This window comes from Prosopis cineraria, unplaced genomic scaffold (assembly GCF_029017545.1).
Source record: "Prosopis cineraria cultivar Desert tree isolate PC_DT_omini unplaced genomic scaffold, ASM2901754v1 PC2, whole genome shotgun sequence".
NCBI classification, from domain to species: Eukaryota; Viridiplantae; Streptophyta; class Magnoliopsida; order Fabales; family Fabaceae; genus Prosopis; species Prosopis cineraria.
The window spans coordinates 47175552-47200249 of NW_026555333.1; the positions used below are offsets into that span (position 1 = coordinate 47175552).

The 24698-nt window shown below is 31.4% G+C and overlaps 1 protein-coding gene across 1 annotated transcript; it reads right to left on the reverse strand.

Annotated features, from left to right (window-relative positions):
* Positions 1–143: 143 nt before the first annotated feature.
* LOC129304039 (uncharacterized) lies at positions 144–8585 on the reverse strand. Its single transcript, XM_054943665.1, has 7 exons — positions 8565–8585; positions 8371–8445; positions 6765–7978; positions 5939–6631; positions 2962–3567; positions 2035–2710; positions 144–442 (listed from the first exon to the last, which is right to left on the reverse strand). Exons 3-7 carry the CDS (start codon positions 7719–7721, stop codon positions 411–413), a joined length of 2964 nt encoding a protein of 987 aa, XP_054799640.1. The 5' UTR covers positions 7722–7978; positions 8371–8445; positions 8565–8585; the 3' UTR covers positions 144–410.
* Positions 8586–24698: the final 16113 nt, after the last annotated feature.

Sequence of the window (24698 nt, forward strand, 5' to 3'; positions counted from 1 at the left end):
GGCCAACACAAGGTGCCCTCCTTCCATCACACGAGGGTCAAGTTTGAAGTTAATGACTACTTGCAACATGCAAGAGTCTATGGGTTCATAGATAATCACTAAAAATAAGGTTTAGGGTCTCATACCCTGGAAATATCCCAGCATGCAATCAATACCATCCATTTTATTCACATATAAGCTTGGATCTGTAATCACAATCCAACATCCACATATACAATTCACATTCATCTACACCAAGTTGCAAATTAGCCACTTTATTACCAATTACACTTCAAAGGCCTCCAACTCTCAATACTTCAGAATTTGAAATCACAAAGTATTAAAATCCGGACATAAATCTCTAAGTAACTAATAACATGATTATAAATTCTTATAATAATGCTTTCCACTTCTTCCATCTGCTCTTTCTTTTACTGCTCTCCATGAAATGACTCATCTGTATCTGATAACATCATAAAGCAGATCAGCACAACTTAGGAATTTAATCACAGCGTGTGCAGAGCCTTTCCAAATTTAAAGATATTGCATACTGTTTGTTTTTTTTTTGGCTAAATTAAATATACTTATAAGCATCAAAATAAATTACTGTTGAAAAATGTTAATAATAAAAATTTTAATTAGTTCAAATATTATATTTTTGTATTTTCCATTGACATAAAAAGTTTGTCTTTCTATTTTCTTTTAAGTAAATAAGAATATTAAATTCTAAGGTAATAAGTTTTGGATACAGACATCATGGTATAACATAATTAGAACTAACAAGTAACTCTACAAAGATTATCTCTATCATTTGATCACAAGCTCAAGAATGAATCAAGAAGTAGTAATGGCAGGAAACGCATGTTAGTATATGTTGGTACTTCATTCAAATATTCCAGAGGCGCCACACACACACACAAGATTATGTTACTGTTTTGATCATTTGATGATTCAAAAAATACATTAAGTTTTTTAAATTCCACTAATATTATTTTTTTATTCTTAAAATAGAAATATTTGATTAACATCCTTTGTACAAATAGAGGGTTTGTAATAGAGATGGTGTAATAAAGTAGCCAAATGATCTGTAATCTCTCTCAGAAATCTTCAAGGAGGTTGAGAGGTTTGCCTTAATCCTGGTGGCTTACCAACATCTACTCCATCTAAACTTTCTTGAAACAAAAAAAAAAAAAAAGTAGCTTTATTGGGTCAGTTTGCTTGTGTTCCCATTTTTTTGTTCTAAAAAACTTTTTGAAATACAATTTTTTAAAATTGTTTCTCAAAACAAAACAGAAAGAAAATATATTTGATTGTATTGATTTAAAAACAATTTTGAAATTAAAAACTGGCCAATAATGATAGTTGCAAGAGGTTAATGGTGGTGGCTTATAATAGTTATTGATCAAAATGACTGTAGTTTTCAATAACCAAATAGAATGCATTTCAAAAATAAGAAAAATAGAATAAAAATAATTTTAATGTGAGTACATTTTCTTGTTTTAAAAAAAATTGAAAACAATTTTGAAAATAATACAAATCAAAATATTTATCCAAAGGGTTTTTATCTTTTAAAAAAAAATAGAAAGAAAATAGGCCCAGTATCTTCAATTTCTTTTAAAGAAAATATGTTTCATAAAAAAGCATGCATAACCGATAGAGTAAATTTTGTAATATTTGATCCATTCCTAATTTTTTTAACACATGATCTATGTATGTATGATGTAGTAATAGAGTAATACTTCCTTTGTTTAAAAATATATGACATTTTTAACTAAATTTTACTCTTAATAAAATAGTTATTTGTGTTCAAATTAACACTATCTGTTCATGTTTATCTTATTTAATAGAGTGTTACATTTTAAAATAAATATGAAGTGATTTATTCATCAAGGGCACTTTTGAAAAGAAAGTAATAATTATACCTTGAGACACTAAAAATGCCTTATATTTTTAAACATTTAACAACTTAAAAAATATTTTACATTTTTAAATGAAGGGAGTAATGATTAAGTAATGAAAAAAAGAATGAGGAAATGTTGGGAGTATGATAAGTACCTGTGCTTTCGTGGGAAAAGGCTTTCTCAAAGGAGAAGTCAAATTTTGGGCATCCCCCAATTTGGACATTTTCGAGTTGTGAAGCATCAAAGTTGAATCCTTTGCAGAAGTGTGTGAGGCTTGGCAATTTTGAAAGTTTCAATTCTTGCAGATTTGGGAACACAATGTGTTGCGGAGTGATAGTGGTTGCTTGATCAGTTTTATAGGAAAAGATCTCTTCCATTTCTACAGCTTCTGATACCTCTATGTAATGTAGTTCTGGAAGAAGCATTGCAACTCTAGCTGTCCTGAAAAGGCATTTCAACTTCTTGCAACCCTTCACCGTTATTCTCCTCAATTTTGGAAAAGAAATGTTAGACACGTGCTGAGCTTCTTCCAACTCTTGCATGATTTCCTGTACTTCCTCACATTCTCTAATTTCCAACCTTGTCAGCTGTTGAAGGCTTCCCCAAACAGTGGAGGAGAAGATGCATTTCATTTTTCCACATCCATCCACTGTCAAATCTTTAAGATATTGGAAGCTCAAAATTTGGGAGGGAGTACTGAAATCCCTGCATATCAAGCTTAGCTCACTTAATTTTTGTAACTCTAATTTCTGTAAAGTCAACTCTTCTGGGAAGAAATATGGGAGTTGATCAAGCACTTGACTGCCGCTGTTCCCATGAGGCTTTGCTTCCTATGGAAAACACAAATGAAGCTCATTAATGAACTAACAAAGGAAAGGGAGCCTAAACACATTGAACAATTAAACATTCCTATAATGATTAATTTTGACCATCTATATTCATTGTTCAGCTATTTAATACTGGGTACAAGTGGTTCAAGGCTCTAACATGCTACGATAAGTGTTGAAGCACCATTCATTTTTATTTTCATTTTTGTCGTCCATGTGAGACAAACAAAACCAACATGAAGAATGCAACTTACCTTTCTCTTTATTTGAGTGCATATGCTCCCAGTTGCCCCCATGATTGAAGAAAATTTTGGGCATTCTATCATGTTAATTGCTTCAAGTTTCATAGCGTATAACTTGAATCCATTGCAGATATCAACAAGACTTGGCAATTCCTTCAGATGTATATATGCCAAGTTTGGAAGCGCGATTTCGTTGACATGGTCACTGCCGGCTTCACTGCGACGTCCAAAAAGCTCCTCTAACTTTGCACACGAGACTATGTTTATTGACCATAAATGAGGAAGCAATGGAGTGAGAGAGGAGGTTGAGAAAAGACACTTGATCTTGCTGCAATGCGTTACTTGAAGGCACTCCAATTTAGGAAAGCATGTTTGGAATTCGTTATCCTCCCTCAGAATTTCCTCCAGCTCCTCACACTCTCTTATCATAAGAACTTGTAACATTGGTGGGCTTCTTCCGTGGAAACCCTCAGCAAATACAGATTTCAATTCCTTACATTCAAAAAGTTCCAATACTTCAAGATGGACGAGGTTCGAAATCTGTGAAGGAGCTCTCCATGTCACCCATAGCTCAGGCACACTTCCTAATCTAATCCATTCGAGTCTTGAGCCCGACGGCTGCAAATACCAAAAAAAAAAAAAAAAAAAAAAGGCAACACCATAACAAAAACAAGCCCTACACGTCAATATCATTCCTTTTTCGTCATTTTGGATATGGTTATAGAAAATGTTTTATCACATGCATCAATGCATGTGTTTGTATTTTAAAATTTTCATAACAGAAGTATAACAAAATTGTTTGCACGTTATTTTTTATTTTAAAAAATTTAATAGGTGTAAATGCTTATTTTACTTCACAAAAAATACTTAATTTTGAAATTAAAAATTCGATCAATCAGCAGTTATAATGGTCACATGGTTCGCTAAAAAAAAGGGAAGCAGCAACACAGAAAAATATTGAATTATCATGCTGTACCTATCTATAAAGCTATGGAATGTCTACAAAAATTATATATTCAAATGTTCGTTTTTAATTAAAAATTATATATTCAATTTAGAATGGAAAATTGATAATTCAATTGTTATTTTTCCACATTGGTACAAGTACAACAAAAAGAAATTAAAAAGTATCTTAATCTTTACCTTTTATTACTATTGCTATTGTTATCAATTATCATTTTTTTGAGGTTTTTATTCATTGATTTTTATATGGTTGGAAGAAAGGGATATTACAAATTTAATTTACATAAACTATAAAATAATTTAATTTAAATGTACATGAACAACAAATTGTAAAACTAAGGAGTTGTTATCAAAATAACTTCTAATTCAGTGCTACTGCCGGATCCTGTTGTGATTCTTTTTGAAGTAATGATGCCCCTATTCTTAAAAAAAAAAAAAATCAAATTCAATACGCATGCACGGGAACAACAAATTATAAAATGTTCTAAATAGTAACCTAATTTTTAAATTCCACATGAAAAGATTATGGAATAAGATAATATTTGATATATATTTTTAATAGGCACATGTATACATTTTTTTAAAATAATACAAGTTGTTTTTTATTTTTTAATATGCAAGGGTAAAAAATTTTAAATTAGAACACACTAATATTTATATTTTTTTAAATTTGTATGGGTAGAAAAATTTTAGAATAAAATATATTGTCTAAATTTTAATAAAATAAGGGTAATATGTATTATGTTATATTCCCTCCGTTAAAAAATGTAATGCATTTTTTGAAGAGTTAAATAATAAAAAATGTAATACATTTTTAGTCTTTTGAGGTGTAATCATTATTTTTTTTTCTAAAAGTGCCTCTATTGATAATTACTTTATATTTATTGTAGGGTGTTTAATAGGAATAAATATAAAAATATAAGATTAGTTTGAAAATAAGTAGCTACTTTATTGGGGGTGAGATTCGGTTAAAACTGTCTTACATTTTTTAACAGAGGGAGTATCATTTTAACAAGTTTTTATTGATATATTTTCTATGTTAGCTTTAAATATTTAGATAACAATTAATACACAAGGTGTATGGGCATAAATTTTGGGAAAAAATATTTTTCGTTTATGTTTTTAATATGTATAAAATAATAAATTATAAAATTGATTAAATTGTTATCCAGATTTTATGTGCACGGAGTGAAATATTCTAAAATAAAATAATATGTTAATTTTTTTTTAATATGTACAAAGATAAGAAATTGTGAAATAAAACAAGTGTTTATTTACATGCATGATTAATACTATGTTTAATTTATAAGAAAATCGTTTTTTTATATTTTTACAATACACAGGGTAATTAATTTTAAAGTAAGTCATACGAAAAAGAGTTGTTTTTTTAAATTCTTAATATAGACAAGTAACAAATTCTAAAATAATTTGTGAGATTAAAACAAATTGTTATTTATATTCATAATATACAAAGGATAATAAATTCTGAAATAAAACAAGTTGTTTATACAGTATCAAAGAACAATTTCTCAAATAAAAAAAATAGTGTTCGGGTTGGAGGGAGATGGAAGGGAGACAATGAAGATTTTAATGATTTCGATTAAAAAAAAATGGAAAAATGAGGTTAACATATTTAATTGTATCTCCTTACTATTTTCTCTTACATCTTTATCTTATATTTTTTCTATAAAACTTTTATAGCTCTAGTAGTCCTTCTTTTTTAATCAGTTTTCCCGGCCTTGATTTATTTCCATTTCCCTTGAAGCAAATAGAGAATTAATTGCCATATAAATATTTAGAAATAATTGAAAATGGGTACATATTCTAGAGCCACTACAAATGTGCGCGCGCGAGAGAGAGAGAGAGAGAGAGAGAGTATAGTTGCTTCTAGGATTTTGAAACTGATAAACACTCACATATGCGACTCTTAATGATTTCAAGCACTGATACTTGAGGTGAAAAAAAGTGCGCAACAAGAAAAGTAATATAAAGAAGGCAAAATGATTAGCAAAAAAAATGAAAGTACCTGGGGAAGGCGATCGTTGGAAAGGGATAAACCATGACAGAAATCCCTGAGACTTGGAACTTGTTCCAAAGTTAGGTTCCTCAAGTTGGGTAACACTTTCTCCAGAAGCTCGTTCCAATCTATGGTTATTGAAAATAGGCATTTTAGCTTGCTACATCTCTTAACTTCAAGCATTCTCAGATTTGGAAAGCATACTTGTGAGGATTGAGCATCCAGATGGCCTTTATGCTGCTCTCCTACCTCTGTACAATGCATTATTTCCTCTAATTCATTGCAATCTGATATTTCGAGATGTTCCAACAGTTGCATGCTTCTTAGAATTACAGGGGATAAAATAGTCCTCAAATTGTTGCACCTACTAACTCTGAATTTGCTAAGATTTTGGAGGCTTAGTGTTCCCATCGAACCACTCCAAATACTCCTCAAATTGTTGCACCCAATAACTTCGAATTTTCTAAGATTTTGGAGGCTTAGTGTTCCCAATGGACCACTCCAAACAAACTTCAGCTCGGGTAGATCTTTCAATATCAGTGTCTCCAGGGGTGGGATTAACTTGTTTTTGGTATTCGTTTTAGTACAAATATCCATTTCAAGTAGAAATATTATGTCTTCCACGCCACATTCAGTCACATAAAGTTTCTCTAAATTGAGAAGTGATGATAGAACTGAAATCTCACTGCATACTTGATCGTCCTGCAGTTAAAACATTTAGCAAATCAAAATAAGATAGCCACCTTACTTTGTTGCATTATCTTCATAGATATTATAAAAATAACAATGAAGATTCTATCAAATAAATCGATAGAAGGCATAGGAAAATACATACCATATTTATATTTGAACCAACCACGATGTTAATACATGAAGCTTGGAATTTGGGACACCCCATCCAATAAAATTCTCTTAAACATGGGCAACTTGAATGATAGTTTTTGGGTAAAATGCTGAGCAAATTTTTCAATTGCTCCAGTTTGAGTAATTTTAGAACAGGAAGCTCAATCTGAACCTCTTGATGATCACCCTCATGTTGACCAAAAGCATATTTTAGTTGAGAAGCCATCATAATGCACACCTCCTCCAACTGCACAAGGCCTTGAACACAGGAGTTTGAGAATACATATTCTAACTTATCACAATAACTGATGGTCAAACTTTTCAATTGTGAGAACACCGAATGTGCATTGTTTGAAGCTAAATTTATTTCATTGTTGGTACCATCACCATCCTCCTCCTCTATTATATTCTTCAATTCACCACAACGTATTACAGTTAGCTTCTGTAATGACAGCATAGCTTTGGCAACACACTTTGGGAAGAGTGATGTCAACATAGGACAATTAGATATATGCAATTCTTGCAATTTCTCAAAGAAGAAAAGCAAAGGTGGACCCCGCCAAACTTCTTTTAAATTGACCAAAAGCATCAACTTTAACTTGATTAGCTTTGGAAGCAAAGTTTCTGCTTGAAACAAATCAACATTATGAGAAGTTGCATCTACAATGCATTCTAAATTTGAACAAAAACCAAGACACAAGCTAGTCAACTCATCCATCCTTCCTACACCCTGAACGATGTCTGGTACAATACATTTGAAATCCCCATCAAGTTTATTTAAATGAACAGCTTCAGCTCGTTGTAGAAGATCCTTTATAAATGGACTTAAAGCAATGATTTTTAATTCTGCCAACGACAAAACCTTGGAGAAACAGCCCATAAAAGAATCATATTCACCTTTATAAATCTCAACAAATTTCCCAATTCGAAGTTCATATCTCTGTAACATGGGAAAAGTCGCATTATTTGAAATACATTTACCAAGTTCTAAAGTTGTTCTTCTTGGTTGGATTTTTGAAGTATATAGCTCTTCAAGATGTGTGCATCTTTCTGCTATCTTAAAACTCTGCTCTTTGATCCAAGATAAATCTAATAGCTTCAATTTACTCAACTCTTCTAATCCTTGTGGCAGTTCCTTAAATGAGCTTTCTTTCAAGTCGAGAACTTCAAGTCCTTTGAGGCCTAACACCCATGATAAATCATCACCTAATAGACAATTTCGCAAGCACAAAGTTTGTAGATTAGTTAGAAAATTCGTAGTGTACGGCAATGATAAAAAGTAAAAACATTAATGAAAGAAAAAGACATTAATTATTATACGTTTATTTTATAAGGATCAAATAAGAGTTTAAAACTTTGCAAGAACTAAGAAGGTTAAAACAATCTGACACTGGTTCCACCAAAAGATCATAAAATTAAAGCTCGCCAGAGAGATTGAGACTCGAGCAAACATGGCTAACTTTGGAGAAAGAAGACGATTTCTAGTGTTGGGATTGTTACGTTGGAATTAAAAATTTTAGTGACTAACAGGTAACGGGTAAAGTTAAACATAACATTAAAAAAAAAAAAATAACAGTAAACAACATAAAGAGACTAACCTGAGACTAAGAAGATGACGACAGAGAGACTACCAAAGACGTCGGAACAGCTGAAGAATCCAAGATCTGAATTGCCTGTCTCCAATGTTGCAGTTTGAAGGCCGTAAGAAAAACGCAGATGAGCAATTTTGGAAGGGAAATGTAGAGACAACATGTACAGCGTAAAGGCTTCAAAAATTGAAAACGGAACTCACCCAGACGATGGAAAGAGAATAGAGAAGATGATGAATGAGAAAAGGAGAAGGAAAATAATTGCAATCACTGTTGGAGTAAATCTCTTTAACAAAAGTGTGAATCTCTTCTGCTTTGGTTTCCAACTATTTTTTGAATTATTCTTAGCTCTTTGTGTGTGTGGGTCCTTGTTGTCTGCCATTCAAGCTTTGATTCATTTTCATTTGTCATTTCCCCATGGTAAATTGGTCTTCACCCTCTTTTGGTCTTTTCACCTCTTGGATCATCTAGCCTCCCAAAACCAAAATAAAAAATAAAAAATAAAAAATAAAAAATAAAACAAAACAAAACAAAAGAAAAAAGAAAAAAGAAAAAAAAAACACACAAAGAAAATAAGATGAAAATTGAATGAGCTTCAACGATACCTTACATTCATGTTCTTCTTATATATTCAAGATCCTTTGGCATCCTTACACCTTTAATATTCGCGTCAACTATGAAGAATGAATCTGGAATCCGACATTTTCTTGGGGAGACGATCAGCACCAAATTTATGTGATGACACGTAAATATGATCCACACATGCAGCTCGCCTATTGATGGGAAGGGAAAAAAGAAAAGAAAAACATAATTAAAAATATTGAAGATTTGAAAAGTTTAGAAAATTAAAGATATTTTATTAACTGAGAATATTTTATTTTAATTATCATAATATTATAATTATTATTATCTTTTAATATTTATTGTTATCTTTTCATTTAATTAATCTTAGAATTTTTAAAATTTCTCACATTTATTTTTATGAGTTAAGGTTGAGGCCTATAAATAAAACATCAACTCATTTAACGTGTACGCATATTTAATTAAATAAGAATTATTATTATCTTGTCTCTCTTTAAAGTCTTTTCTCTTCTCTTTATTATCTCTATCGATCCCGTTTTCTCTTTTTTATATTATCTTCTCCTTTCTCCTTCCTTGTTCTGCATCACCTATCTTTTATTTTTTTTTTATTGTTATTATTGATTGCCTTGACTTTAGAGTCAGTAATGTTTTCAAAGATTAACAGCTAAAGATCTAGAATATTTTTTATTAAAAAAATACTCTTTTGTTTAAAAATAAAAAGTATTTTTAACCAAATATCTTATCCCCTCAATAAAATAATTACTTACTTTTAAACTAACATTATTTTTTTATATTTATTATTATTAAAAATTTTATAATAAATATAAAGTTATTCATCAATAGAAACACTTTTAAAAAAAATAATAATTATATCTCGAAAGACTAAAAATATCTTATATTTTTTAATATCTAACTCCTTAAAAAATACTTTATATTTTTGAATTGAGGGAGTAATAAATAAGTCTCAATTAAAGCAATTATTTATCCATAAGTCCTGAAAATTTATTATACAAATTTTTTCAGTTATCTTGAAATTTGATTTAACAGTCGTTTACTTTGGAAAATATTTTTTATTGTCAAGGCTGCATTTTCCTTATACTTAAAAAAGATATTTTTTACTTGTAAAATAATAGGAATACTCCCAGTTTTTTTTTTGGTAAAAATGATAGGAATATTTTTGACCCACCTCCTTTACCATTGTTGGCCATTGCTTTTGTATTTTTATTAAAATATTGATATTGATGTTTTAATATTTACAAATAAAATTTCATCAAATCATAGGTCAAACGTTATGCCGTTATGATATGCAACTAAAATTTTTACAATTTATAAGTAAACTTCTCAAATTTATAAACCAACACATTTTTAAAATATTAATATTTTAATATTTCTCAGTAAAAACTTTATTGATTTACAAGGTAAAACTTACCAATTTATAAGCAAGCCTTTCATATTTACAAATCAGCTTGTAAAATCAGCGAAATTTTAATTATAAATTGTGAATTTTTATTTTTAAATTGATAAAAGTTCACTTATAATTATTAAAACATCAATGTTTTAATAAAAAATTAAAAAATTTTGACTAACCGTTCAATGCTGGCTATTGACCTTCTAGTTAAAGAATTTTCCAAAAAAGAAAAATGCAAACAACCTTGAATTTGATTTTAGAAACTTGACATTTATTTAAAAATTTAGGATACCGAACGAAAGCAAAAAAATAAAATAAAACGAAATATTTGGCAATTATTTTAGTTTTAGTAATCATGTAAAATTCATATATCCGAAACTGATTTTGTTACTCGATGAATTTAATTAAGGCAAAATTATATTTTCAAATTTATTTGAAAAAAATTATTATAAAGTCTCATAAAAATGGTCTAATTAGTCTAAAATTATATGAAATGCATAAAGTCACAAACAACACCTCCCTGATGCCAAGCCTGATAAGGTCAAGTAGAGCCGGTAATTCGGGCAGGCCGGGCTTATTCGGACCGGGCTTATTCAGATCGGGTTTTAAGTATCATACCCTTTAAAAAAAGCCCATATAGTCAAGCCCGGCCCTAACGTCTTCAGGCTTCGGGTTATTCGGGCTGGCCCGAATACCCGAAACTTTTAAAAAATATTTTTTTTTCCTTTTTTGAACTGATTTTAATTTGTAATTTAAAAGCTATTTTTTTTCTCAAATAATATAAACATAACAACACATTCTAGATTAGTAAAATATATGTAAAAAATCATTAAAAATACATTAGTATTAACAATAATAATAAAATTTGAAAAGTTAATTGCTTAATTTAACAACAAAGGCATACTATCAAGTACCAATAAAGCTTATAAAGGTTCAAATAACTTAAAAATCAGAGTTTAATAATACATAATTGTATAATTTCTTCACAAAAAAAGATGAAAATTTCACAATAAAATTCAAAATATCATGCTCAAAAGTCAAAACATCATGCTGTCAATTTTCTCTAATTCCCTATTCCTCTTGACTCTCTTGATTGACATTGTCATTATCATCCGAGGCCACATTTGAACTCTCAGTAAGCATATCAACTGGTGAAAATTCTTCAGATGATTTCCTCTCATTTTCAATCACTATTTCATTATCTGCAATAAATGAACAAGTTTTGTAATATAATTTAGTAAAATTTGCTTCTAATCAAGAAATAAAAAATATATGAAAATAATCACATATTATCATCATCTTGAAAGCCACGCAACCAGTTACGGGTGCAAATCAGAGCTTGAAAATTATCAGGAAGAAGAGTGCTTTGATATTTCGTAAGAACACGTGAACCAATGCTGAATGCAGACTCACTTGCCACTGTAGTGATTGGAATGCTAAGTATATCAGCTGCCATCTTTGAAAGAATTGAAAATCTACCTTTATTAGTATTCCACCAATTAAGGACATCCAACTCTTGATATACATGAGGCTGAAGTATTGCTTCGTCCAGATAAAATTCAAGCTCAGACTTGCCAACAGACATAAAATCCATACTTGTATAATTAATCCAATCCTGCATTATACAAACATTTGAAGTAACATATGTCTTAAAAAATTAAAATAAGATTAAAAATATATAAAAAAAAACTTACATCTAAAATCCCTTGAATATTGCTTGTTTTTATTGAAGCATTAGAAGTAATGGAGGATTGAGCTTGATACCTATGTGTTGGCATTGTTGAACTTGATCCAGCCCCAACATTAGAAATAGAAGTCATCTCTTTATACTGATTAAAAATATATTTCAATTTGCTTTGAATATTCCCAATCCTCGTATGGCAACTTATAGGATCAATTTTGGCATACATATACTGTATCATTTGAAGCTTCATTCGTGGATCAAGCACAGCTGCAATTGCAAGGATATTGCTATAATCATTCCAATACTTATCAAACTTGTCTTTCATTCTTTTGGCCATTTCACAAATCACAAGGTCACCATTAAACATATTTTCATCTAACAAGAGTCGAATCTTTGACACTTGAGAGAAATACAAATTTGAAGTGGGATAAGATGACCCAGACATCAACCTTGTCATAACATCAAATGGCCTCAAGAAATTGCACATCTCCTCTCCTCTCCTCCACTCCTTATGTGTTGGGCAAGATGTGAAACTTGTATCTTACAAGATAAGCTGGTAAAAGCACGGTGATATTTTAATGCACTTTCAAGCATTGCAAAAGTTGAATTCCATTTAGTGGGCACGTCCATTCGCAAGCCCACTGAACAATCAATTCCACCAACTTCTTCAACACATTGCTTGAAAGCAATCATTCTTGCCTTTGATCCTCTTACATACTTAATGCTGTCCCTAATCTTGTTTAAAGCGGTACTTGTCACTTTCAAACCCTCTTGAACTATCAAGTTTAAGATATGGGCACAACACCTTATATGAAAAAACTCCCCTTCACAAATCAAGCTTGCACTGTCTTGCAAAGCTAGCCTCTCTTTCAATTTCTCCTGCATATTATCATTTGCAAAGGCATTGTCTAAAGTAATAGAAAATACTTTCTTAATTATCCCTCACTCCACCAAACAATCATGTACTTTTCTAGCCAATTCTACTCCAGAATGTGGAGGTTCCATGTGACAAAAAGAAAGTATTTTACTATTCAACATCCAATTTTCATCAATAAAATGAGTAGTTAAACATAAATAACCTTCAGAGGTTATAGCTGTCCAACAATCATATGTCAAGGAAATTCTTCCAACACTATTTAACAATTTTTGTTTTAAGGTTTCTTTGTGCCCATGATATACTTTCATGACATCACTTACTGCTGTTTTTCTAGTAATGCACTTCACGCTGCGATTCAAGACAGTAGAATAATGCCTAAACCATTTATATTCAACAATAGAATAAGGCAAATCATGTTCAATTATCATCATAGACAAAGAATGCCGTGCTCCTTTTCATCAAGTTTCCTAGACCTTAATTTTCCTTCTTTATCCATCAACATTAACCCAACATCATGATACTTAGCTAGTTGTGGACAATTCTTAGCATGCCGTGCTAGATGAGATATGCCATCAGCTCCAGATCTTGCTAGATCTTTACTACAACTATTACATCTAGCCTTTGTTTTTCCATCAATTATAACTTTGGAAAAAGATTTCCAAACATTAGATGTGCAAGTTTTGACTTGTTTACTTTTAGAAAGCTTCCTTCCTTGTTCAAAAGCTGTTCTTTTACCAGAACAAACAGATTTTTCTCCTTGTTCAGCAACATTACCCACCTTACTAACATGCAAATTATCGTCCACCTTACTACTACTAGCACCCACATTTTTATTACTAGCAGAACCACCAATTTCAATATATTTTTTTGACTAGAAGACATTGTTTACTGCAAATAATGAGATATAAAAGATAATTAAATAAAATCAATTAACCACCACTAAAAAGAAAAAAGAAACTCATGCCCCTCTCAATCGTGACTACTTAGCTAAGTGAGTATAATGATCACCAAATAATAGTACAATGATCACCAAACAATACATAACAAGATTTTCTTTCAATACAAGATCTGTTCCTAAATAGGTTCATGCAAATTCAAATTGTCTGGACATGTATAAAAACAGAATAGAAAACCACTTGTACTTAGTTTAAATCACTCACAGGTCAGAGTAAATTCAATCTAAATCATTCACACACACAGAGATAACTCATTCAGCTAGACAACCACAGCATCCACTTTCCTATCAAAATGAGTCGAATATATGACATAAATAGGAAGAAATAAAATAGGAAAACTTGAAAAATCAGAGGATGAAAGCTCACCTGTGCTCCCAGGGATAGTTTTCGGTATGAGGGTGAAATACTTTTGCAGAGTGCAAAACCAGAACGAGATGGAAAGGAGGGTGATAGCAAGGTAAGTAGATCTACGAGACTGTGAGGCAAATAGATCTGAGACTGCAACAGTGCGAGGCGAGGAGAAGGAGATCTGGACACGCCGAGAGAAGAGCAAACTCATGGAGTGGAGGATGAGATGAGTCATCTAAGATCAGAGGAGGACAATCACAGACTCACGAGTCACGATTGACAGATTTGCGTCTTCTCCGAGAGTCTAGTGTGGTCTCTCATCTGAGTGGTCTCTACTTACTTTGCCTGATTCTGGCCGTGTGTGTGTAGTGTGCGCGACTGATGACAAGGTGACCGGCAATGCGAGTGCGGCAGTGTGCTGAGTGGCTGAGTGAGTGCTTGAGAGACTGGAGTGTTCTGTTCTTCTCTTCTCAACTTTCTCGCGTGCGTGTGAGCTTGTGAGGGCGGTGATCGGTGAGGCTGAGTCAGTGATTGTGAGAGTGAGACTAAGGCAGTGAGGTGAGGCGTGACTTGACTAACTTCGTGAGGCGTGAGCAGAGCTAAGGCAGTCAGCTTCAGCACAGCAATAACAGTGAGCAGAGGCGCAAATCATAAAGAAAGTAAGAAAAGAAATGGAAAAAAAAATTAATCCGGGTATTCGGGCTTATTTGGGCTGCCCGAATAAGCCCGAACATTAAAAAAATATTTTTTTTATTCGGGCTTGGCCCTAAAATTTTCGGGTGGGTTCGGGTTGGCCCATCGGGCTTGGCCCAAATTATTGGCTTTAAGGTCAAGTGGTCTAGATAGGGTCGAGGTTGGGGGCTATACGCACAGCAAAGTGCCGTGCATCCTTTGCTTTTCCAAGAGCTAATGGATACATCATTTGAAAATCTTAACCTTTCTAAGACCAGCTTTGATTGCAGAAAGCTCATACTTCTATGACAAGGTTGGATCTCTAGATGGGACTGAGATGTTACACGGCCTGTTGTAATATGCAAGAAGAAACGAAATATAAGGCTCATTGCAAGGTAGAGACTAATAAAAGTATCAAGGACGCCCACTATGTTAATCTCTACATCCAGGGTAGATACAGGAGAATTAGTAGAGGTTACGGCCTAACTTTTTTTTTCCCCCATAAAATGTATGAATTGTATATTTTTGACCCTCCTAAATTAGCACATTATAAAAAACTTGAGATATTAGATGAAATTTTCATTTCAATTTTATAGTAATCTTTTACTTATATAAAATCCAACTATTTTTGTAGCATAAAGATTTAGTTATCATAGGATTTATTTATTTTTAGCAAGATATTATATAATTTTTTTAAAACATTGATGTCATTTGATTTTATTTTTATTTTATATTTAATAAAAAAATTATAAAAATTATTATTAATAAACTTTGTTAAACATTGCAACAAAAATTCTAAGACATATTAAATGGTATGTTCTTGATATTTATTATAAAATTACTTATTTAAAAGTTAAGAGGTTATAGTTAAAAAATATTTTTTTAAAAAAAGTACTTTTTTTTGCAATAACCAAGATATTGAAATCTATCTCTCTCTCTCTCTATGTAATAATTAAGTTATTGAAAATAATGAATGCTTTTTACTATGATATACTTAAATTTTATTGACATGAAAAATTTACAACATTTGAAAATCATTACCATATTGATATATTTATTTACTATAATTATCAATTAACATAATTAAATAGTAAATTCAATAAGTAAATAATAGAATTTTTTAAATTAAACAGACTTTAGATCCTAAGAATGCATTTAAAGTATTCAATACTCATGAAGAAGATAAAATCTTCACCAATTTAATGATAATTTATATTGAAAAGGAAATTATTAAAAATTTTATTATAAACATGACAACTAATTATTTTTATGCCATGAAAAATCAATGAGCACAACTTAAAAAATAAATATATTTATTTATTTGTTATATATTTGTAAAACTGAATATAAATATATACATTGAAATATTTATGTTATGTTAGTGATATACATTGATTTAATTTTCTTTCGATTATCATATATGCTTTATCATTTTATTCCTTTAATAAAATTTTCTAGCTCTACCCTTATCTGTACCCCCATAACATGTTTGGATCTAGTCAAGAATACTTAGTTCAAGAAAAAGAACTAATAACAAAATGGAACTATATTTGTGAAATGATTTATTTAAGTGTACCTAACTTTTTTCTTTTTTTTTCTTTCTTTCTTTTTTGAATTAGAAGAGTTTACATATACCAAATTGACACACATTAAGTAGTAACTAGAGAAGATCTCCTCTCATCATCCACCACTTAACACAATAAGGGGGTGGTTGGTCAAAGGTAATAAAAGATCCTATTACCTCTCCAACATTTCTAACTAGAAAATGAGCACAAATAATTACTTCCTTAAATATAAAATTAAAAGAAACAAAGCAAGATCTGTTTAATAACTACATAACAAGATCAATAATGTCACCAAAAGGGTGAATGTTATTGTTGCTTCTGTAAATAAGATCAATGGCCTATGCATAATTTGTGAATACTTTGATATTCCAATTTCCTCTATCCTAACAGAGTTGCAGCCCCTTCAAAATTCCCATTAATATAGTAAAGGTAACTGGAAAATTCTTAATACATGCATTAAATCCAACAACCTAGTTAGCATTGTAGTCTCTTATTAACCCCCCACATTTACCTATGCCAATGCAAACATATCCATCAACATCTAACCGGACTTCACCCATCTCAGGTCTAACCCTTTTCTCAACCTTTCTCTTTGCCTTTTTTCCTAAAGTGTAAGACATCTGTAAAACACTAAGGTTTGATCTTGCTTTTTGGAGTATAGTAAAACTCAACCCTGTTCTATCGACATCATTAGTGTCAAAAAGTTTCTTACATCTACATATTACACCAAATGTCCCAGTAGACATACCCAAACAGAATATGCTAAGGTGCCTATTTTGTGAAACTCTTCCTAGCTTCATGCTTGAGATTTCTTAACAACTAGTTTTCTTTGCTTAGAGATTTAAAATGCACCCAGAGTTCTAGCACATCTTTACTTAAATTATAGCTAAGGGGACACATGTTTGAAGGAAGAAGTCGTCTCTTAGCTCTCAAGTCTGTTGTGTGCATTCTATTATTCATCATATACCATTTTCTTTTATAACTATATGATTGCATCATATATTAATATTATATATAGAATTGAATTGGAATTATCAAACAACATTTTGAATATTGGCTTCTCCATATCCTCAACTTTTATGCTCTATTAATAAAATGAAAAGCAACTTGTATCCTTCTATTGTCACCTTGAGCCTTCTTCTTGCAAATGATAAAACTAACATACTTATTCAAGATAGCAATAGTGAGTTTTCCTTTTGTCTATCTAAAATCAAAATCTAATAAATAAAGGGATAAAGTACAAATTTGCCTTGAATATTTACAAGGAGTCACAATTGGTATCCTAATGTTTTTAAAGGCACAATGTCCTACATTTTCAAAAACTGAACAATGTTGCCCCACTGTTAGTTTAGCACCAAATAAAGTAATACATGTAAGCATTATGAACACGTATGATGAAATTTTGACTAAATACACACTAAAGGGATGTAGCTGAGGGAATTAAATGCAATTTAATGACATGTGATAATAGAATTATGTCTTATCAAGATAGAAATGATTTTGAAGAAGGAACAAAGGATCAATGATGTCTAGTGATAAAGATGGATTGAATGAAGGGTCTAAGAGGACAAATGATGAATCAAAGATGGCATTTGTAGCAAGCTTTAGAAGGAAAGTGATGCTATTTAGGCATGGCTATGAAACACAGTACAAAAGGATGTTGAGGTTTTGTCACTATGGTTTGTTGGCTCCAAGGTGGACTTCTTAGAGTGAGAACAACCCTAAAAGAAGATTTTATAGGTGCCCTAACTATGATATGGTAAGTTACCTTTAATATTATAAGGTTATTTGGATATATGATAAACCTATCATGAGAGCCAATATGATAGGAGGTTGGGGCCACTTCTCTTGGCATGACTCTAATTTGAATAAAGGAGCTAGGTTGTGATAAACTAATTGGTTAAGCACATAGATAGATTATTTAGATATATGATAAACCCATAATGAGAGCCAATGTGATAGGGAGGTTGCGGCTACTTTCTTGGCATGACTCTAAATTTGAATAGAGGAGCTAGGCTGTGATAAACTAGTTGGTTGAGCACATAGATAGATTCAGGATGAAATTGTCCATCTAAGAAGTTGAGAGTTAAGACAAGCCAATATGGTCGACATCATTAGAGAAGTGAATAAGAGGATGAAGTTTGCAAATCATGTCTTGGGTCTTTTTTTTTATTTTTTTCTTAAATTGGTGAAGAAATGGTTATAATGTCTCTATATTTTAGGACTCTTATTTCTAATGGCTATATTGCTATGTTTTTTGAAGCCATTCCCTTATCTTGTAATCATGCCGTTTAGATGAAATGCAAACATTTTGTTATTTTTGTGTTATAGCTCTCTTAACTGGAGACTTGTAGATTCAAAAAATTAGACAATGAACCTAGAAACATAATACCATTGGAAACTAAGTATTCTATTATACTTGAGCAAGTGCTCTCAACAGTGAAGAGAACTAATGGGAAATTTTATGAGCAGTTAAATGGAATGTAATATACCTAGGTTTGATCAAGCATCTATATGTTGGCAACTTTTTTTCTCAACGTTTTTCCCAACCTAAAACAAGAAAATATAAAATAACCAAGAATGCATTTATTAATTAGAGATCTTATTAAATTCAAGACAAAACATTTGAAAAGATTGCTTACTAGTAGATTTAGCATCGCATATATTAAATCCAATATAAAGCTTTTAAGATTCAACATTCATTTGTAACTTCTAATTTTCAAAACCATATTTATTACTATTCTTGACTACTTACTACTTGTATGCTTTTATTATTATCATTATCACAGCACACATAAATTGTCCCCTAAGGCTGTGTGCTATATATACTTGTACTTGCAATTTCTAGTTATGATTAACCTATTACTTTGAGAAATCAAGACAAGCATTTAGAGAATTCATGTTTGAAGTGCTAATTATAAATGCAACCCACCTGCTGGAAATATAATACTATTAGCAACAAAGTAAAGAAACACCATTACTGACATAAACCATGAAAGTAATAGTATTCCATTACTAACCAAGTTTCAGATTAGAAAAGATGTACAAAACAAAAGTCATTGATATGAGAGGATACACATTCCAAAAGTACAAAGCATTAATAGCCACATTCCAACCTTAGGCTCCCTAATCATATGTGTAGTTTCCATTTCAAAAATTATTGATCTAATTAAAAGAAGAATATACATTTTGAAAGTACAAAATAAGTGTAGCTTCCATCTACAAATGCCATTACAAGGCTATGTATTTCACTTTGTGTAGCACTTGATCATATCCCCAATCCACCTCTCCCTTTCTGCAATGATGGAGCTTGTGGTATAGCTTGGTTTTCCCCTTACATTAGACGTAATAGAGTGAATGATAATGTAGAAGATTATGAGACAGTGGCACCATTACCCCTAAGCTGAATCTTCCTGGTACCCTTTGTAGCAATGACCTTTTGTTCTTATCTCATTTCTCTTTCATTTGGGATAGAGAATCTAGTCTCTGGTTCACATAGTTGTGCATGTAATCAATAGAAGTTCCCTTTTTAATTAGTACTTCATCTCTCATTCTAGGCTTCAATACTATAAAGAATACATTACATTAATGCATTAAAGTTGAAAATATCTCAACACCATTAACAATCATAAACTTACACTGAAAATAGTCCTTCCAGTATTTAGAGTCTACTGTGATTCCAAATCCACATTCTTTTATTGACCTATATAGCTTTTTTTTATAGACCTTCTATTTGCAATGTTTAGAGTAGGCTAGCTTTTACCTCTCCTTCTAGTCCTTGTTGATGGATTGGGCTGTTCAATTAGAGTAGGTTGAGATTGAGCTTGTCATGCAAATCTTCTTGTAGTAGTACAAATTATATTATTTCTTGGAGCCCTTTTTCTAGATCAAATTAGAGTAACTTAGGACTCTTGATTTGGATGAGTGTCACTATGTATAGTGTTGGTTCATGTCACTCTTAATATTTGTAGTTCCTTCTTGTTCTTGTGGTTTGGTAATCCTCTTCCTTCCCCTTGTATCTTTTTTTAGGATGCTTGATGTGAGGTCATCCTTATTAATCCACATTTTCATCACAAAATCTTAGGTAATCATAGGATTAACCCAAGCAAATTTTCCAACTGTAGTTAACCATTCAAAATACTTTTGAAATCAAGTTGTATTTTCACAAATTAGGATCCCAAGTTTTTCAAAATTAAAAGAATACTCAAATATCATTTGACAAACTAAAATCAGAGTGAAATGTAATTGCAGAAGTATGGGATTCCAAAAGGGTTTAAAGTATGTGCATGTATATTAAAAATAGTAATTCAACATAAAAATAAGGGAGTGCATCACAACATACTCCTCGTTGTGCCATGCGTCGTGACGCATTACATAGTTTATCATATCTTGCTGCTGTGGAATTTTCAACATGCCCCATTTTTCCATTTGACATTCGATTGAGGTGAATTAAGTGTCTATAGAAAGCTCAATTCAAAACCAAGCTAATGGCATGGGTTTTACTTTTAAATAATTTCACACAGAAGAGTTGGACACCTAAATACATGTTCTCTACTCTTCACACTTTTCACATCACAGGGGTGTCCAAAACCAGAAACATATGTTAAAAGCTACTACTAACATTTGAACTATCCTTAATAAACTTAAGACAATCTATGCAACACATCACATGCACAAAATAGTGTATAAATCTCATTTTCAACTCCTAATCCTCATTAACATCAAAACAGAAGGAGGAGATTTAGCATTGCATTTCATGACTATAAAATCATTTACGTGCATTAACATACTCCTTTATGTTTCTCTATTTATACTAGCATTTTGACCCTATCAAGGCTTTCTTTAATTTACATCACACAATATCCAAGTTTCAAAATACACATTCAAATAACAAGTATATGGTACAACTAAATGCATATTTTCAAAATCACAATCCTAGTTGGAAATATCATTATAAATTACACATTATAACATAAAGTGTGAGTGTTTACAATAAGAACAAGATTCCTAAACCTCTAGAAAGTTTCCTTTTTTAACACCCAAGCCAAGGCCACTAAAAATGTTAAGAGAGAAGGGTGAGTATAATCATTTAGTAACCAATGTTCCTCTACCTTATGCAAGTGCATATTAATTAACATTTTATAAACAATGCATATATGAGTCATATAATCACATATTTCACAACTTTACATATAACTCATGTTATATTTGTATGAATTATCATATTATTATCAATAATATCACTTTCCATAAGTCATATCACAAGGCAAATTGCAATAATACTAATAACCATGTGACAATGGTCCCAACACATACAACAATGCATATTGCCACAATAATAACAACTATATGATAATGACACAATCAAATATCATGACTTGCTATAAACTTAACAACCATGTAACATGTTGGATAATATACATGATTAAAACAACCTTATATCCTCCTTATACTTTTCAATTGAAACTATATGCTATCAATCAAATAGGCTTCGTTTGTGTGAATGAACTACCCATGGTTACCAATTATAAGAAGCAACCTAGCCAAGGTTACTACTTTTACTCTCGAACTATGGCTTTCCCTATTCTCGAACCCTTGGGGTGTTGTAAACCTTAAACTGGTCTCCTTGTGAAACACATGGAGATAGTTAGGTTCAATTCCTTTGACAAATAATAGGATAGCCCTTCAATAAATAGTGAGACAATGGCTACCTCTCAATTTCAACGGTTGGTAGCCATACTAGCTTTTGATTCTAATGATAAGCATCTAATACCACATGGATTTTATCTTTACTTATCTTTCTAGGTGAACTCTCGCCAATATGATCATGCAATCACTCATGCTCCCATATTCACATGTTTACAATTCACAATAGTAAGTTCATTTATAGATATTCATCAAGCTATAACATGTGAGAATATTATGCAAATCCACACCCTTTCATCAACAAAATCAAAACATACTTTCAAAAATAAAAGGGTGTATTTGTGATATTTTTCTTTAAAAAACCATAAAAAATATAAAAGTTAATGATCCAAAGAAAAATAAAAAATAAAATTGGTAAGTTGGGACATTACAAGGAGCATTAGAAAAAGGCATATTATAGGCCCCTAACCCAGTTTTATATGTGAAAAGAGCTCTTCCATTTATGCACGATACCTCTATGTAATGTAGTTCTGGAAGAAGCATTGCAACTATAGCTGTGATGAAAAGGCATTTCAACTTGTTGCAACCAATCATTGTTATTCTCCTTAATTTTGGAATAGGAATATTGGATACATGCTGAGCTTCTTCCAAAACTTGCATGATTTCCTCTACTTCCTCACATTCTCTAATTTCCAACCCTGTCAGCCATTGAAGGGTTCCCCAAATAGAGGAGGAGAAGATGTATTTTAGTTTTCCACATCCATGTACTTTTAAACATCCAAGATATTTGAAGCTCAAATTTTAGGAGGGAGTACTGAAAGCCTTGCTTATAAAACTCAGCTCACTTAGTTTTTGTAACTCTAATTCCTCTAAAGTCAAGTATTTTGGGAAGAAATATGGGAGTTGATCTAGCAGTTGGCTACCATTGTTCCCATGAGGCTCTGCTTACTCTTATAGAAAGCACAAATGAAGGTCGTCATTGAATATGGACTAAGATAGGAAAGGAAGCCTAAACACATTTAACAAGTAAACATTCTTATAATGATTAATTTTGACCATATATATTCATTGTTTAGGTGCTTAATACTGGGTACAAGTGGTTCAAGGCTCTGACATGCTACGATAAGTGTTCAAGCACCATTCATTTTTATTTTTATTTTTGTCATCCATGTGAAACAAACAAAACCAACATGAAAGAATGCAACTTACCTTTCTCTTCATTTGAGTGTCTATGATCCCAGATGCCCCCATGATTGAAGAAAATTTTGGGCATTCTTTATTATAAATTTCTCCAATGTTCATAGCGTATAACATGAATTCATTGTGGATATCAACAAGACTTGGCAATTTCTCCAAATGTATAGATGTCAAGTTTGGAAGCGTGATTTCGTTGACATGGTCACTACTGGCTTCACTGTTGAGTCCAAAAAGCTCCTCTAACTTTGCGCATGAGAATATGTGTATTTTCACTAAATGGGGAAGCAATGGAGTGAGAGAGGAGGTCAAGAAAAGACACTTGAGCTTGTTGCAATGATAAAGCCAAGGTACGTAATGTAATTTAGGAAAGCATGCTTGGTATTCATTGTCCTCTCTCACAATTTCCTCCAACTCCTCACACTTGCTTATGTGAAGTTCCGATAGCATGGGCAAGCTTCTTCCGTGGAAGCCCTCAGCAAATAAAGATTTCAATTCCTTACATTCACTCAGTTCCAAACTTTGAAGACGGACAAGTTTAGAAATCTGTGAAAGAGCTCTCCATGTCACCCACACCTCAGGCACACCTCCTAACCACAACCTTTTTAGTTTTAAACCCAACACCTACATATACACAGAACCAAAGACATGTCGACATGATAACAAAAACAAGAAGCGCAACACGTTAATATCATACCTTTTTCGTCATTTTGGCTGGTAAGAAGTATGATTATAGAAAATGTTTTATTACATGCATCCATGCATATGTATGTATTTTAAAATTTTCATAACAAAAGTACAACAAAATTATATTGTTTGTACGTTATTTTTTCTTTTGAAAAAATTTAATAGGTGGAAATGCTCATTTTACTTCACAAAAAAAATAATTTTGAAATTAAAAATCGATCAATCAGCAGTTATAATGGTCACATGGTTTGCTAAAGAAAAGGGAAGTAGCAACACAGAAAAAAAAGTGAATAATCATGCTGTACCTATCTATAAAGCTATGGAATGTCTATAAAAATTATATATTCAAATGCTCCCTTTTAATTAAAAATTATATATTCAATTTAGGGAAAATTGATAATTCAACTGTTATTTTTCCACATTGGTACAAGTACAACAAAAAGAAATTAAATAGTAGCTTAGTCTTTACCTTTTATTACTATTACTATTATCAATTATCAATTTTTTATTTTTTATTTATTAATTTTTATATGGTTGGAAGAAAGGGAGATTACAAATTTAATTTAAAAAAACTATAAAATAATTTAATTTAAATGTACATGAACAAAAAAATTGTAAAACTAAGGAGTTGTTGTCAAAATAACTTCTAATTCAATGCTACTGACATATTCTATTGTGTTTCTTTTTGAAGTAATGGCACCTCTATTCATTTTTTTTT

Excerpts from the sequence above, each read along its gene's own strand:
- LOC129304039 (XM_054943665.1), bottom strand. The coding sequence starts at position 7,721 with ATGTTACAGAGATATGAACTTCGAATTGGGAAATTTGTTGAGATTTAT. Across the intron at positions 6,632-6,764 it reads TTGGTTCAAATATAAATATG|GACGATCAAGTATGCAGTGA; the intron begins GTATGTATTTTC and ends TTTTAACTGCAG. Across the intron at positions 3,568-5,938 it reads CCAACGATCGCCTTCCCCAG|CCGTCGGGCTCAAGACTCGA; the intron begins GTACTTTCATTT and ends TGGTATTTGCAG.